Raw genomic sequence first — 13794 nt, forward strand, 5'->3', positions numbered from 1 at the left:
AGTTGCTTTACCGCAAGACTAGGACAACATGATTGGGTGGGATCTTTTTTATCCAACTTTTGCGATATCGACAATGCAAAACTCATATTGTAATTGCATGGATGATTGTAAAATAGTAGTCTCACAGTCACAATAATGCCACAATAATGATTTTGATAGTTCTAGTTTAGCTATCTCATTCCACCATGTAGGTAGGGAGGGGCGTGTTTCTCTTTCATTTTGCGGTATTCGTACTGTATGCGGGGCTCTTTTGTTAGGGAGGGCGGGCCGCAGGAGCACAATGACTTTTCAGATAGTAAACTAGTAATGCGATGAGGACTGACCAAAGCAGAACAATGACATGCGAGTGCCTCAAGCGCGGCATATCCAGCATTTCCACAAACTGACGTCGGTGACCTGCTTGAGCATTTTGGAGAAATTTTGCAGAGGTCCTGCATCTGTTTGAGCAGTCAAACATAGTAGCCCAAGTAACGGGCGATCCAGGCGCAAGGGCGAGGCGAAGACATTTGGATAGCATCGTCATCAGATGCGCAAACCAGTGGGACAGGTTCCAAAAAAGCAGTGGCAAAGGATGTCTATTTAGGACTTTTTACGCATTCACGCTTCCCCACTCCAGGCAACGGAATTTAAAATGATGTCACTTATAGAGTTGAACGATGACCAGAGATGGGTGCCTACACATGTGAATGTCACTGTCCTTCGTGCAAGGGGTTTGCGGACGAAGGGCAAGCACGGGAGCCGTTATGTTTACACCATCATTCAGGTTGGGAAGGAGAAATACACCACCGGTTTGGTCGAAAAGGCGACTGTGCCAGAGTGGAATGAGGAATGTTGTTTCGAACTTCTCCCCGGAATACTGGAGGCTGGGAGTCGCAGTGCATTTCCTTCAGGGAGCGGCGACTTGGTCCTCACCGTCATGCACCGGGTGCTTATCGGACTTGACGTGTTTCTTGGTCAAGCAATCGTCCCCCTGGATAAAATATTTCAAGATGGAATGTGTCCTAGAGATGAGTAGGTTATTTTCACTTACTAATTTAATATGCTAGTGATTAGGAATATATTTCCACTGATTAGGCTACATGCAGGCCTAGGCTAAATGATCATATCCCACGAATTATAGCCTTTTATTGCCATTAATTTGACGTGATTGACAGTAACATTTGTAGGCCAAACTATGGTATGTTGGTAGGGTGGGGAATTCAGACAAGTATGAGAAGAACTGGGCGTTTATTTACGGTGAAGATCAGTGGTGCATAGTTGAACTACACTGAACAAAAATATAAATGCAACATGTAAAGTGTTGGTTCCATCTTTCATAAAACATATTTCATTCAAGTAATTTTGTGTGCACAAATTTGTTTACATTCCTATTAATGAGCATTTCTCATTTGCCAAGATAATGCATCCACCTGACAGGTGTGGCATATCAAGAAGCAGATTAAACAGTGCGATCATTACACAGGTGCACCTTGTGCTGGGGACAATAAAAAGGCCACTTTAAAATGTGCAGTTTTGTCACACAACACAATGCCACAGATGTGTCAAGTTTTGAGGGATTTAATCAGGGAGTCACCATTGAGATCATTTTCTCTTTTACAAGTGAGCCCTGCATATACAATTTCATAACATCCATATGAAATCCAATATACCATATGATAAACAATATAAAACAAATCAAATACAGCACAACACATTTTGCACAGACAAACATAAATATACATAAATATACACAATACAAAACCCCTTACAATCAGAGTGGTTACATAATAATCACATTTAGCCTTTTTGATCAGTCTTACACATTGATTCCTCAGTTGGCTAAAATATTATAAATATATAAAATATTGACAATTCAGGCCTACGTCTGTGTTACTGGTGACCTTGTATAATTCAGGAATGAACCAGACATATGTTCTACCTTTAACTTTTAGAGTTTTGAAGGGGGGCATGACTGTCTTCAATAGTATTGAAGACACTAAAATAAAGATAATGAAAAAAAGTGTGCTTGTTCACCAAAAAAATGTAAAGTCCCTCTTAATGATGACACGAGGCATAGATGTATGCCTTTTCACTTCTCTGACACAGACAACTGGTCACTACAATCCAGGGGTGAAAACCCCACTAGAAACATACACTACATGACCTAAAGTATGTGGACACCAGCTCGTCAAAGATCTCATTCCAAAATCATAGAGATGGTCCCCCCTTTGCATCTGCAACAGCCTCCACTCTTCTGGGAAGGCTTTCCACAAGATGTTTGAACAATCCTGCGTGACTTGCATCCATTCAGCCACAAGAGCATTAGTGAGGTCGGGCACTGATGTTGGGTGATTAGGCCTGGCTCACAGTCAGCATTCCAATTCAAGGTGTTCAATGGGGTTGAGGTCAGGGCCCTGTGCAGACCAGTCAAATCAAATCAATCAAATGTATTTATAAAGCCCTTCTTACATCAGCTGATATCTCAAAGTGCTGTACAGAAACCCAGCCTAGGAGAAACCTAGAGACGAACCAGGCTATGAGGGGTGGCCAGTCCTCTTCTGGCTGTCCTGGGTGGCTACGGTGCGTAATTACCCACCCGATATCTGCACGAAGACTAGGGTTAAGTTACTGTAGGATTTTTGGAAGCTCCATATATTATCTCATCTCTCTTCCGTGGTGCCCTGTGTGATTGTCTTTTTTCTTGTGGTCTGGTGTTTTCAGCAGAGGGGAAGAGAAAGGTATACAGTGCCTTGTGAAAGTATTCGGCCCCCTTGAACTTTGCGACCTTTTTGCCACATTTCAGGCTTCAAACATAAAGATATAAAACTGTATTTTTTTGTGAAGAATCAACAACAAGTGGGACACAATCATGAAGTGGAACGACATTTATTGGATATTTCAAACTTTTTTAACAAATTAAAAACTGAAAAATTGGGTGTGCAAAATTATTCAGCCCCCTTAAGTTAATACTTTGTAGCGCCACCTTTTGCTGCGATTACAGCTGTAAGTCGCTTGGGGTATCTCTATCAGTTTTGCACATTGAGAGACCGAAATTGTTTCCCATTCCTCCTTGCAAAACAGCTCGAGCTTAGTGAGGTTGGATGGAGAGCATTTGTGAACAGCAGTTTTCAGTTCTTTCCACAGATTCTCGATTGGATTCAGGTCTGGACTTTGACTTGGCCATTCTAACACCTGGATATGTTTATTTTTGAACCATTCCATTGTAGATTTTGCTTTATGTTTTGGATCATTGTCTTGTTGGAAGACAAATCTCCGTCCCAGTCTCAGGTCTTTTGCAGACTCCATCAGGTTTTCTTCCAGAATGGTCCTGTATTTGGCTCCATCCATCTTCCCATCAATTTTAACCATCTTCCCTGTCCCTGCTGAAGAAAAGCAGGCCCAAACCATGATGCTGCCACCACTATGTTTGACAGTGGGGATGTTGTGTTCAGGGTGATGAGCTGTGTTGCTTTTACGCCAAACATAACGTTTTGCATTGTTGCCAAAAAGTTCAATTTTGGTTTCATCTGACCAGAGCACCTTCTTCCACATGTTTGTTGTGTCTCCCAGGTGGCTCGTGGCAAACTTTAAACAACACTTTTTATGGATTTCTTTAAGAAATGGCTTTCTTCTTGCCACTCTTCCATAAAGGCCAGATTTGTGCAATATATGACTGATTGTTGTCCTATGGACAGAGTCTCCCACCTCAGCTGTAGATCTCTGCAGTTCATCCAGAGTGATCATGGGCCTCTTGGCTGCATCTCTGATCAGTCTTCTCCTTGTATGAGCTGAAAGTTTAGAGGGACGGCCAGGTCTTGGTAGATTTGCAGTGGTCTGATACTCCTTCCATTTCAATATTATCGCTTGCACAGTGCTCCTTGGGATGTTTAAAGCTTGGGAAATCTTTTTGTATCCAAATCCGGCTTTAAACTTCTTCACAACAGTATCTCGGACCTGCCTGGTGTGTTCCTTGTTCTTCATGATGCTCTCTGCGCTTTTAACGGACCTCTGAGACTATCACAGTGCAGGTGCATTTATACGGAGACTTGATTACACACAGGTGGATTGTATTTATCATCATTAGTCATTTAGGTCAACATTGGATCATTCAGAGATCCTCACTGAACTTCTGGAGAGAGTTTGCTGCACTGAAAGTAAAGGGGCTGAATAATTTTGCACGCCCAATGTTTCAGTTTTTGATTTGTTAAAAAAATGTGAAATATCCAATAAATGTCGTTCCACTTCATGATTGTGTCCCACTTGTTGTTGATTCTTCACAAAAAAATACAGTTTTATATCTTTATGTTTGAAGCCTGAAATGTGGCAAAAGGTCGCAAAGTTCAAGCGGGCCGAATACCTTCGCAAGGCACTGTATATATATTTTTTTAAACTTTTGACTATGGCGTCTAATGTAGATGAGTTCATTTCTTTCCATCAGAGGAACTGTTAGAATTATGTACTAAAGAACAGCTGTTGTTGATTGCTGAACACTACAAGGTTTAAAGTAGTGATAAACATCAAAAAATGTAAGGCCAATCTGATGGAGAGTGGTATTCTGGAAGTTACCACTGGGGCAGCCTCTCCTGAGGACTCGCCGTCTCCCCGTAACATTACAATGGCAGCTCCATCTGTTAGTCCTAGTAGTCTTCTTTTTGAACAGCAGAAAAAACTGCTTCTGTTACAGCTAGAGCATGACCGTGTAAAGTATGAAAAGGAATTGGAATTTAAACAGGATTTGGAGCGTGCTAAAATCAAGCTGCAGCAAGAGGCTAGAGCTGGTTAGGGAAGGAAAGCTCTCAAGGGAGAGTTTACTCTGGGAAGGTCACCCAGATTTACCTAGGGGTCGTTCCTCTTTTGGTTGTGCCCCGGACACATTTGATATTGTTGGGAACTTACGGTTGTTGCCTAAATTTAATGAGCAGGACCCTGAGACATTTTTTTCGTTGTTTGAGCGTGTTGCTGGCGCTAGGAGTTGGCCTGATTCTGACCTCACTTTAATGTTGCAGTGTGTGTTGACTGGTAAAGAGCAGGAAGCATATTCAGCTCTTAGTGTAGGTTAAAATGGCTGTGTTACAGATTTACAAATTGGTCCCTGAGGCTTACCGCCAATGATTTAGAACTTTAAAAAGGGATAATAAACAGACTCATGTTTAGTTTCCACAAGAGTTATCTTCACAGTTTAATCGCTGGTGTTCTGCCTCTGCAGTTATAACTTTCCAAGGGCTGTGTGATCTGATTATGCTAGAGCAATTTAAGGACACAATCCCTGATCATATAGCCACGTACATTAACGAACGAAAAGTAAAGACTTGCTGAAGCTGCGGTTTTGTCGGACGAGTATGTTTTGACTCACAAAAGTGTCTTTGTAGAGCCCTGCATTCAGAGTGAGTGGGGGCATTTGGAGAGATTTGGGCCTCGCTCACCGAGATACTTTGGTTGACGGGCAGAGTTTCATTCAACTAGGGTTGAGCCTGACAACCGTGGTAAAGTTGATTTTGGTCAAGAGTGTCACTTCTGTCAAGGTTCGGGTCATTGGAAAAACTAATGTCTGGTTCTCAGGGCTAGGGGTAAATTCAGTGCTTACGTCAAATCTAAGCCTATGGCGTTAGCTGCGCCTGTTCCACATCAGTTCACTCCTGACACAGTGTCTCATGCCCAGGGGCATGTGAAAGTCCATGTTGACGCAGACTATTTACCTTTCATTACGTAGAGTTTTGTGTCTGTTAGGAAGTAAGGACCTAGTGCCAGTGAAGATCCTGAGAGACACAGGTGCCTCTGAATCGTTTGTGTTGGAGTCTGTGTTACCCTTCTCTGCTGAGACTGATTCGGGAAATAGTGTTCTAATTAGGGGAATAGGTTTTAACACTCTGTCAGTTCCATTGCATAAACTTACGTTGGATTGTGGACTGGTGAAAGGTGAGGTTGTTGTGGGGGTGCGTCCTTCGTTGCCTATTTGAGGGTATCAACGTTACCCTTGGGAATAACTTGGCTGGTGAGCGTGTATGACCTGTCGTTTTTCCATCTCTTGTGATTTCCGCTAAGCCGTCATTTGTAGGGATTCCTGATGAGAGTGCGCAGAGTTTCCCAGAGGTGACGTGTTCTATGAGCCATGGCGACCTGGTCACTGCACCGGCTAACAAGAATACCACAAAGAAATCTGTCACTACTTTCCGTGTTATCCCGTTATCTGTACCCCGCTCCGATCTAATCTAATCAATGTGGCTGACCCCACATTAGAAGAGTTGCATGACCAAATTGTGCCTGTAGAACAGTTGGGAAATGTCGCCCATGGCTATTTTCTCCAAGAGGATGTCCTGATGAGAAAGTGGGTGTCTTATGGTAGTTGTTTTCTGGGGGAGGCAATTAGTCAGGTTTGTACCAGTTAAGCTTCGTGAGATGGTGTTGACAACTTCCCACAACAATGTTGCTGGACATATGGGTGTGAGGAAAACCTACCACTGCATATTAAGACATTTATTTTGGCCTAGGTTAACTTCTTGCGTCGAGCCATCCCGGATCCGGGATCGTGAATACAGCCTCAAGCTCATTTCCATAACGCAACGTTAACTATTCATGAAAATCGCAAATGAAATGAAATTAATATGCTACCTCTCAAGCTTAGCCTTTTGTTAACAACACTGTCATCTCAGATTTTCTAAATATGCTTCTCAACCATAGCAAAACAAGCATTTGTGTAACAGCTAGCGCAGCTAGCGTAGCATTTAGCGTTAGCATCAGCAGGCAACATTTTCACAAAAAACAGAAAATCATTCAAATAAAATCATTTACCTTTGAAGAACTTCAGATGTTTTCAATGAGGAGACTCTCAGTTAGATAGGAAATGCTCAGTTTTTCCTGAAAGATTATTTGTTTAGGAGAAATCGCTCCGTTTGGTGCGTCACGTTTAGCTACTAAAAAAACCTGTATCCAGGAGTGTAATTATCCCCGCAGCTCATTAGCATAACACAACGTTAACTATTTATGAAAATCGCAAATGAAATGAAATTAATATGCTAGCTCTCAAGTTTAGCCTTTTGTTAACAACACTGTCATCTTAGATTTTCAAAATATGCTTCTCAACCATAGCAAAACAAGCATTTGTGTAACAGCTAGCGCAGCTAGCGTAGCATTTAGCGTAAGCATCAGCAGGCAACATTTTCACAAAAACCAGAAAATCATTCAAATAAAATCATTACCTTTGAAGAACTTCAGATGTTTTCAATGAGGAGACTCTCAGTTAGATAGCAAATGCTCAGTTTTTCCTGAAATATTATTTGTTTAGGAGAAATTGCTCCATTTGGTGCATCACGTTTGGCTACCAAAAAACCCCGAAAATTCAGTCTTCAAAACGCCGAACTTTTTTCCAAATTAACTCCATAATATCGACTGAAACATGGTAAACGTTGTTTAGAATCAATCCTCAAGGTGTTTTTCACATATCTCTTCATGATATATCGTTCGTTGAAAGCCTCCTCTCTCCTCTCAATCACTGGATGACTGCGTGCAGCTTGTAGATTACGCACCAATTTAGACAAAGGACACCGGGCGGACCCCTGGTAAATGTAGTCTCTTATGGCCAATCTTCCAATGATATGCCTACAAATATGTCACAATGCTGCTGACACCTTGGAGAAATGATAGGAAGGGCAGGCTCATTCCCGGCACATTCACAGCCATATAAGGAGACAATGGAAAACAGAGCTTCAAAAATTCTGCCCATTTCCTGGTTGAAGTTTCATCTTGGTTTCGCCTGTAGCATGAGTTCTGTGGCACTCACAGATAATATCTTTGCAGTTTTGGAAACCTTAGAGTGTTTTCTTTCCAAGGCTGCCAATTCTATGCATAGTCGAGCATATTTTCATGACAAAATATTGCTCTTAAAACGGGCACGTTTTTTAATCCATAAATTAAAAGAGCGCCCCCTATATCCAAGAAGTTAAAGAGGGATGTTTCTGAGTTCATCAACTTGTCACACCTGTCAATTAACTGGTAACCCTAATCAAGCTATTAAGCCGGTACCACTGTTTCCTATTCCTGTACTCAGCCAACCTTTTGAGTATCTGATTATTGACTGTGTTCGTCCTCTGCCTCGTTCTAAAAAAGGTAGTAGTTACCTGTTCACTGATGTGTCAGACCACTAGGTTTCCTGCTGCCTATCCTCTCCAGTCTATCATGACTAAGTCTGTGCTAAAAGCTTTGACTCAGTTTATCTCACTGTTTGGAATCCCTAAGGTCATTCAGAGTGATCAAGGATCTAATTTCACCTCTTATCTGTTTGCTCAGGTTCTCCAACAGCTCCATATTAACCTCTCTGGGATATGTGGGATGCTAGCGTAAATCCAGCCAACATGTCAGATTTCAAAAAGGCTTTTCGGCGAAAGCAAATGATGCTATTCTCTGAGGATAGCACCTCCGTAAACAAAGAGAGAAAACATATTTCAACCCTGCAGGCGCGACACAAAACGCAGAAATAAAAATATAATTCATGCCTTACCTTTGACGAGGTTCTTTTGATGGCACTCCAATATGTCCCATAAACATCACAAATGGTTGATCTGGGATGATCTGTGTTCAATACAGGAGGAAAACAAACTGTACCTGTATCTAACAGTACAATTGAAGTGACCCTCGTTCTGAACAGGGCTACTTCTGCATTACACAAAGGAAAAACCTCAACCAATTTCTAAAGACTGATGACATCCAGTGGAAGCGGTAATAACTGCAAGAAGGTCCCTTAGAAATCTGGATTCCCAAATGAAAACCCATTGAAAAGAGAGTGACCTCAAAATACCCTGTCACCAAGAAGTTAAACACAATTTGTCTAGCACCTATCATGTGCAAAGTCAAGGAGTGCTGGATTGTTTCCGTCAAACACTTAAGTCTTTGTTGAGAGCTTATTGTACTGAGATGGATAAGGATTGGGAGGAGGGATTGCCTTGGTTACTGTTAGCCGCTAGGGTTTGGACATAGAACTCCACGCACCTTATCTGTTCTCCAGGATGACTGGTAGTCTCCCGAGCCCCCTCAGTCCCTGTTATCTTATGTGTGTGATTTCCGGCGACAACCAGTACGCCGCCGGTGAAATGGTTAAAGAGAAGCTATCATCTTCACAGGAGAGGAAGAAGGACATATTTGGCAGACTGATCGGCAAACTGAGCCTTGTCACTTTAGTCCAGGTGATCAGGTTCCTACTCTGCTGCCAATCTGCTGCCAATTGTTGGTTCTCCTTTTCAAGCCAAGATTCAAGGTCCATATACGGTTGTGCGCCAGTAGACTGAGCAAAACTATGTAGTTGCCACTCCAGAACGGAGAAAAGCACACCAACTGTGCCACGTAAATTTGTTAAAACCCTGTTAAAACCCTATTATGCACGTTCCTCTGAGGCTGAACAGTGGGAGTCTACAGAGGACCTGTTCTTTTGGCCGATACCGATATTTCGCAAGTTTCTTGTCATGCTAGGTACATGAGGAGGAAGATGTTCCTGGTCCCGACGATTGCATACTGCAGGGTAGATCGAAAAATTCAGAGTCACTGGATATTTTAGACAACCTTCTCGCTCATCTACCTGTTGATTGGCGGGAAGAGATGGTCGGTCTGATTCAGAGATTTCCAGGTTTGTTTTCTGATACATCTACACACTTAATAGAACACGATATTGATGAGTAGGGCACGTGAAATCTCTGCCATTATTACACCTTCTGGTCTATACTCATATTTCGTTATGAGTTTCGGCCTGCATTACGCACCTGCCACTTTTCAGCGACTTATGAACAGGGTTGTCTCCGGTCTGGCCGGGTGCGCTGTTTATCTGGATGATGTAGTGATGTATCCAGATACTTGGGAGGAACATCTGTCCCGTATTCAAGCCTTGTTTGACCGCCTTGCTGCGGGTCGCCTTACGATCAACCTGCCTAAATGTGAGTTTGCTCAGGTGACCGTGACATACCTTGGAAAGGTGGTTGGGCAGGGTGAAGTGCGTCCTGTTCGGGCTAAGCTATTGATGCTTTTCCACCACCAACTACTAAAAAGGAACTGATGCGTTTCTTGGGAATGATTGGTTATTACTGTAGTTTTTGTAGGAACACTCCATTGACCGACATTAACATGCAAAGAGATGCAAAGAGGTTGCTTACCTCAACTCAGCTCCTCGTGTGGATTTGTCAACGACCTTGCACGTGGATGCTAGTCATGTGGGGGCAGGTGCAGTTTTGCTGCAAGCAGATGTGTCTGGTGTTGAAAGGTCTGTTAGTTTCTTTTCCAAAAAGTTTAACCATTATCAGTTGAATTACTCGGTCACTGAAAAAGAAGCGCTAGCACTCATATGGGCACTACAACACTTTGAGGTGTATGTCGGGTCGGGAATAGTACCTATTGTTGTCTACACCAACCATAACCCTCTCACCTTTTTGAGGTCCATGATGTGTCCTAACCAGAGGATAATGAGATGGTGTTTATTTTTACAAACATTCCATCTTGATGTGCGGCACATCCGGGGGACTGATATGCTCTCTCGTGCGCCCTGTTCCTGAATGTCCACGTGATTTTATTTTGTGTTTGGTATTGTTCTATTTCTCCTGTCTGTTCCCTTCTGGTCTCATTTTCTTCTTTCCTCTTAAATGTTGCTTCCTGTGTGCAAAGGTTGCTGAGGTCTGGGGAGGACGAGGTTGGCTAGGGCAAGTGGAAGTGTGAACACGTGACCCCGTCATCAATTTGGGACGCAGAGCCTGGGTCAATTTGTTTGTGTGACCGGTATGGTGTTCCGGGATCCTTGTGGCCAACAGACTCTCCCACTCTGTCGGCCATATTCTCTCTTTGCTCTTGTTTTCCATAATAGGTCAGTGGGTGGAGCCGGGAGGGTCGTCAGCGAAATGGGACACACCTGGGCTCGGGTGTGTCCCGGAATAAATACACCTCTTCCCCATTCATTGAGGAGACTCTCTCCATGCAGATACTGATAGATTTCGGTTGTGGCATTTTTGTGGCCTGTTTGTTTGCGTTGGCATCTTTCTACACCCCTCATTATCACATTTATGCACGCAAACACTCACTTACACTACTGACTACATACACACCATTGTTAATTGTATTTAGTTTACTTTAATTAATAAATATATTTTGATATTTCTCATCTCCAAGTTGTCCCCCTTTTTGTTACGAACATTGAGCCGGTTCGTGACAATATATAGTGTATTTATCTGGATTATTGTCAAAATAAGATCACTCGGTATATTTCGATGGATCTTTAGGATTTGGCCGTGTAGGCTCAGTTATCAGCTGAGATGGGTTTAGCTCAGAGCAAATCTGACACTGGTGTCCTCCAATTAATATTTAAAAAATCAACCATAATTAATAGTTCAGATTTACCATACTTAGATAGAAATTCAGATAAAGCTTTAAGGTCAGATGGAGTCTCTAGTACAAGCATGCTATGATCAGTAGGTAACCCCTTATTTGAAAATACCATAGAATTGGTATAGATACAAGATTGTCTAGAACTGAACCATAGGGCCTATGCCTCAAGCGAGGACATGGTTTTTCTAGGCTGCATGCCCATAATCCCAATATTCATAGCACATAGCCTACTGTACAATACTATTGTGTACCATAACCTAGTTTAGATCACAAATGAGTGATTCTTGTTGCAAGATGCAGGCGTCGTTGGCTTGCCCTTTCATTTCATTTAATTTCATTTCAAGGGCTTTATTGGCATGGGAAACATATGTTAACATTGCCAAAGCAAGTGAGGTAGATAATATATAAAGTTAATATATAAAGTGAAATAAACAATAAAAATGAACAGTAAACATTACACAGAGAAGTTTCAAAACAATAAAGACATTACAAATGTCATATTATATATATATACAGTGTTTTAACAATGTACAAATGGTTAAAGGACACAATATAAAATAAATAAGCATAAATTTGGGTTGTATTTACAATGGTGTTTGTTCTTCACTGGTTGCCCTTTTCTCGTGGCAACAGGTCACAAATCTTGCTGCTGTGATGGCCCACTGTGGAATTTCACCCAGTAGATATGGGAGTTTATCAAAATTGGATTTGTTTTAGAATTCTTTGTGGATCTGTGTAATCTGAGGGAAATATGTCTCTCTAATATGGTCATACATTGGGCAGGAGGTTAGGAAGTGCAGCTCAGTTTCCACCTCATTTTGTGGGCAGTGAGCACATAGCCTGTCTTCTCTTGAGAGCCATGTCTGCCTACGGCGGCCTTTCTCAATAGCAAGGCTATGCTCACTGAGTCTGTACATAGTCAAAGCTTTCCTTAATTTTGGGTCAGTCACAGTGGTCAGGTATTCTTCCGCTGTGTCCTCTCTGTGTAGGGCCAAATAGCATTCTAGTTTGCTCTGTTTTTTTGTTAATTCTTTCCAATGTGTCAAGTAATTATCTTTTTGTTTTCTCATGATTTGGTTGGGTCTAATTGTACTGTTGTCCTGGGGCTCTGTAGGGTGTGTTTGTGTTTGTGAACAGAGCCCCAGGACCAGCTTGCTTAGGGGACTCTTCTCCAGGTTCATCTCTCTGTAGGTGATGGATTTGTTATGGAAGGAATCGCTTCCTTTTAGGTGGTTATAGAATTTAACGGCTCTTTTCTGGATTTTGATAATTAGCGGGTATCGGCCTAATTCTGCTCTGCATGCATTATTTGGTGTTCTACGTTGTACACGGAGGATATTTTTGCAGAATTCTGCGTGCAGAGTCTCAATTTGGTGTTTGTCCCATTTTGTGAAGTCTTGGTTGGTGAGCGGACCCCAGACCTCACAACCATAAAGGGCAATGGGCTCTATGACTGATTCAAGTATTTTTAGCCAAATCCTAATTGGTATGTTGAAATTTATGTTTCTTTTGATGGCATAGAATGCCCTTCTTGCCTTGTCTCTCAGATCGTTCACAGCTTTGTGGAAGTTACCTGTGGTGCTGATGTTTAGGCCAAGGTATGTATAGTTTTTTGTGTGCTCTAGGGCAACAGTGTCTAGATGGAATTTGTATTTGTGGTCCTGGTGACTGGACCTTTTTTGGAACACCATTATTTTGGTCTTACTGAGATTTACTGTCAGGGCCCAGGTCTGACAGAATCTGTGCATAAGATCTAGGTGCTGCTGTTGGCCCTCCTTGGTTGGTGACAGAAGCACCAGATCATCAGCAAACAGCAGACATTTGACTTCGGATTCTAGCAGGGTGAGGCCCGGGTACTGCAGACTTTTCTAGTGCCCGCGCCAATTCGTTGATATATATGTTGAAGAGGGTGGGGCTTAAGCTGCATCCCTGTCTAACCCCACGACCCTGTGTGAAGAAATGTGTGTGTTTTTTGCCAATTTTAACCGCACACTTGTTTGTTTACATGGATTTTATAATGTCGTATGTTTTACCCCCAACACCACTTTCCATCAGTTTGTATAGCAGACCCTCATGCCAAATTGAGTCGAAGGCTTTTTTGAAATCAACAAAGCATGAGAAGACTTTGCCTTTGTTTTGGTTTGTTTGGTTGTCAATTAGGGTGTGCAGGGTCAATACATGGTCTGTTGTACGGTAATTTGGTAAAAAGCCAATTTGACATTTGCTCAGTACATTGTTTTCATTGAGGAAATGTACGAGTCTGCTGTTAATGATAATGCAGAGGATTTTCCCAAGGTTACTGTTGACGCATATTCCACGGTAGTTATTGGGGTCAAATTTGTCTCCACTTTTGTGGATTGGGGTGATCAGTCCTTGGTTCCAAATATTGGGGAAGATGCCAGAGCTAAGGATGATGTTAAAGAGTTTTAGTATAGCCAATTGGAATTTGTTGTCTGTATATTG

The 13794-nt window shown here is 42.2% G+C and overlaps 1 protein-coding gene across 2 annotated transcripts in view; it reads left to right on the forward strand.

Annotated features, from left to right (window-relative positions):
* The first annotated feature begins 245 nt into the window (after positions 1-245).
* rab11fip5b (RAB11 family interacting protein 5b (class I)) overlaps positions 246-13794 on the forward strand; it is a 43480-nt gene continuing 29931 nt past the window's right edge. Inside the window, exon 1 of one of the 2 annotated variants that reach the window (XM_031827019.1) lies at positions 246-1011. In XM_031827019.1, coding sequence (XP_031682879.1) covers positions 632-1011 — 380 coding nt within the window. In that variant the 5' untranslated portion in view covers positions 246-631. The remainder of the gene's footprint in view (positions 1012-13794) is intronic. The other variant, XM_020484337.2, reaches the window with a different exon arrangement.

Source organism: Oncorhynchus kisutch, linkage group LG6 (genome assembly GCF_002021735.2).
Source record: "Oncorhynchus kisutch isolate 150728-3 linkage group LG6, Okis_V2, whole genome shotgun sequence".
Taxonomy (NCBI): Eukaryota; Metazoa; Chordata; class Actinopteri; order Salmoniformes; family Salmonidae; genus Oncorhynchus; species Oncorhynchus kisutch.